The 3,854-nt window shown below is 31.9% G+C and overlaps 1 protein-coding gene across 1 annotated transcript; it reads left to right on the top strand.

Moving 5' to 3' along the window:
- Nucleotides 1–97: 97 nt before the first annotated feature.
- On the top strand, nucleotides 98–1,615 carry LOC103523929 (myb-like protein X). The gene has a single exon (XM_008488936.1). The coding sequence runs from the start codon at nucleotides 98–100 to the stop codon at nucleotides 1,613–1,615; it is 1,518 nt and encodes a 505-aa protein (XP_008487158.1).
- The last annotated feature ends 2,239 nt before the right edge of the window (nucleotides 1,616–3,854 follow it).

The raw sequence follows: 3,854 nt of genomic DNA, 5'->3' as shown, positions 1-3,854 counted from the left end.
ATAATAACAACAACAAACTCAAAACGCTTCAGAAAGTAATTGATTGCTGTGTAATGAACACGTCCAAGTTGCAAATAATATTCTAAGTGAATATAAAATGGAAATAGTTTTGAAGGTAGTGCTAATCAGCTCGTGTTTTGCCCATGTGATATGTGCCCCTGCTCCAATCGAAGACGTTACGTCCAATAATACACCAAAACTATTTGTGAACAGTGTTGAAGCCTCTCAGATAAATCAAACAAATGACAACCGTGACATCAATAACAATGAGATAAAAACAAAGGAAACATTCGACAAGACGGTTGAAACTAATGAACTGAAAGAAATAGCAGCAAAAACTAAAGAATTAAATGAACAAGCTAAAGAATTGAACAAAAAATTGAATGACTATGAAAAGTACAAGGTTGTGAATAATGAAAATGACAAAAAAGCCATCGATGAAGAAACAAGTACGTTATCTAATGATATTGTAGGTGAAATTAAAGGTGTTCCTATTGATTCTAAAGATAATCTGATTGGAGAAAAGCAACCCAGTGCGGAAATAAAGGAGACAACTTTGAAGGAAGAAATTGATTTCAAACCATTGAAGGATAATGATGAGACTGAAAACTCCAAAATCAAACAGGACAAACATTTAGACTCTATTCAGGATACGAATGAAAAGAAAGTGAACTTCAAAAGCAAGGACAGTGTAATAAATAGTGTAGAAGAAGATGATAGTGGTAACAAAGTTACAAACTGTAAATGCAAAAGTCGATCTTCACAAACATTAGTGGATGAAATCAGCGATGACCTAAGCGGCATCAAACCCATGTATGAAGTGATTTACGATATTATCAAGAAAAATAACGCAACCATACAAAAAACTTGGCTAAAAATATTGAAAGAAAACAATAAGATCATCTCGAGAAACAAGCGAGAGTCAGACGTATTCAAAAGTTTCCTGCACAACTTTGAAAATAATTTAGACATTCAACCTGACGATCCACTCAAGAGTGACGATTCCGGAGAAACCAAGAACGAGAACATTGAAATCAAAGGAGAGAAGAAACTGGATGACGATACAGATGTGAAATATTATCACAAGAAAGACGACACTGTCGACAAAACGAAGATTGAGGAAAAGAAAGACAATGCCCATGTTCACGAGGAGAACGTCTTTTACCATTACAGCGTAGAAAACAAGAATGGAGACATTAGAACCCAAGCTGTAGAAGATATCCTTAATGATATCGGAAACACTGATGTCTCTACTCCAAGTACTAGTAGCACTACCACTACAACTACCACTACCACCACTACTACCACCACCACTACAACCACCACAACACCTCCACCAACTAGTACAGACACGGTTGCAAACTATGACGGCCGGAACTTCAATGATGTAAATGCAATGATGAACGACAATGCGTTTGGCAATTTCGGAAATGTGTTCAAAAATATGGACGATAATTTCAAGAACATGGAAAACAAACTGAGCAATGATTTCTTCGGTCCAGGAGGAAATGATGGAGTTGCTAACGATGGAGGGGACACAATAATTGACGCTAATAACAACGATGATAACACTGATCAGAGTACGGCTAGACAGGTTATTAAAATAAGACTGTAAGCATGGAAGCTATCAGTAAGGAATTCAACCCATTTATCCTAGGGTTTGAATCATCAGATGTAGGACCATGATCTCCTGAGAGGAAAAGTGGAACCTAGACAACTAAGCTAGTTTTGTCTATGATAGCCGCATACCTTGGGCTTAAAACTTTCAAAAAGACTTCGTTTGTAAAATTGTCAAATATAAGAAAACTCGCCTTATTTTTTTATACATAAAGCCAGCTTTCGTTATTTTCTGAAGCTTTATTTCTGAAGTTTGTTTTTTTTTTTTTCTTTTTTTTTTTGGTAGCGAATTGTGTGTGGAATCAATAACCAAACTTAAAATTATGGCATGTAATATTGATATGATGAATATTTCCACATTACAGATAGCTGTAAAAATTCAGGGGTGATCACAGATTGCTCAAGATTGAAATCTTGAATAGCGACCACCACCTTTCGACTTTGTGAAAGGCCTTAAACCTGAGCTACACCTATTAATAAGTATTATTATATAATACATTATTCATATTTTATTATATGACTTTTTTATATGTTTTTGGACCTAGTGCGCGAAATTATTATGAACTACTTAATTAACTTGGATCGATAGAAATTACTTACCTCAATAACCTATTTTATCTATTTTATATTTTTTAATCTGTTTTTGAACAAAGTGATTAATGAAGTTTTTAATTTATTACCTTAGAAATTTTAGCGAATTTAATTAAAATTGCATTTGCTTTATTCTAATGGAGTGTAAATTAACGTTAGCATTATAAAGATGCTTTTAAAACGCTAATTTGTTTAAATTTTGTTTAAATAATATTTATTTAAATATAAATATTATTATTTATTAAATATTTTAAAATGAAAAAATTTTTTACCTTAGTCTTATGAAATTTAGTCGTAGGTTCTATTTTAATTTAATTATGATTGCATTTATATCTACTAAAACTTGATTCGCCTCTTATTGAGAAACTGAAACTTATTTTTTAAATTTTTTGAACTATATGTATATTATTATTTGACATTTAAGGGACTGTACAACCTTTTTAGTTCTTATTATATGTTTTGAATCTTTCTTTTTTTTTTTAATCTTGTATAACAAAATTTAAATTAATTTTAACGGGCGTTCTTTATTAGAATATAGCACAAATATAACTTTAATATACATATGCCGCTTTTCTTCTTTATACAATTTTCTTTAACCTCCTATTATGATTATTTAATTTGTTATTTTGATTTCCTTTATTCTTAAGTAAAGTAAAAGAATTGCTAGGTTAACTAAAATTATTAACAAAATAACTATAAGTTAGGCCCCGGCCCCCTTAACTTCGGTGTTCTAACCCGGAGATACAATGAGAGGCCAGTTTATAAATTGCCAATAACGCTTTCTTTTTCCAAAATATCAACTTTAAGAGCTCTTCAGTTTACCACTTTATGTGGCCCGATACATTTTGGCATTGTAAGTTTTTAATTTCCTTTTATACGAGCTGGATATAAACAAGTACTAGTTCTTTACGTCATATGACTGTCCTAGAATTCACACATTAATAGTGGAAAACTTCAAATCAGAAGAGTACTTCGCAGTAGTCCGAGAACTATCAACTTCAGGGGTCAAATAAACATACGGGCTCCAATTATTAATTGACTTTAAAACTACGGATTATAATTGTCAATTAGGACGACTAAAAGCTTATCTAGCGTATAGTTGAAAGTCTTCCTCATTACAAATAATAAAAAGTTATCTCCCCTCTTTACTTTTGTCTAGCGAAAAAAATGTTATAATAAAATAATCGATGGCCCAAAGCAAGTCAAATGCCGTAGAAGTACCATAATAATATTTTTTAATTTTTCATTTCAGAATATATGATGTTATATTTGGATTTTGATTTCCTTTCCCCTTTCGGGTAGTCTACTAACAAATTAACGAGTTCACTATATTAGTTTCCTAAGTTTTCCTTGTTAATTATCTTCCTATTATGCTATGTAGTTCACTCTGTAACACTTTCTTGTATTATTGATTCCTTACGTACTTACAAGTACATAATCCGAAAATTAACACATATATTAAAAGGAGAAGCGAACTCCTTTCTAACCACTTTCGGTGTCAAAAATATTGAAATAGTGCGGCTATTTCCTGTAATTCCCCATTACTTACCTCTTTATCGGCCATATTATTATTATTTTTTTAGGTATTGAGACCGGGACCCCGATAGACTTAACCGGAGATTGAACACATGGTTGTATAACATAAA

Source organism: Diaphorina citri, unplaced genomic scaffold (assembly GCF_000475195.1).
Source record: "Diaphorina citri unplaced genomic scaffold, Diaci psyllid genome assembly version 1.1 scaffold57725, whole genome shotgun sequence".
Classification (NCBI taxonomy): domain Eukaryota; kingdom Metazoa; phylum Arthropoda; class Insecta; order Hemiptera; family Psyllidae; genus Diaphorina; species Diaphorina citri.
Note: the sequence above shows the minus strand (reverse complement) of the source record. Positions and strands in the feature narration are given on the sequence as shown.

Bases quoted from the DNA above. Each gene is read 5' to 3' on its own strand.
- LOC103523929 (XM_008488936.1), top strand. From the start codon at position 98: ATGGAAATAGTTTTGAAGGTAGTGCTAATCAGCTCGTGTTTTGCCCAT.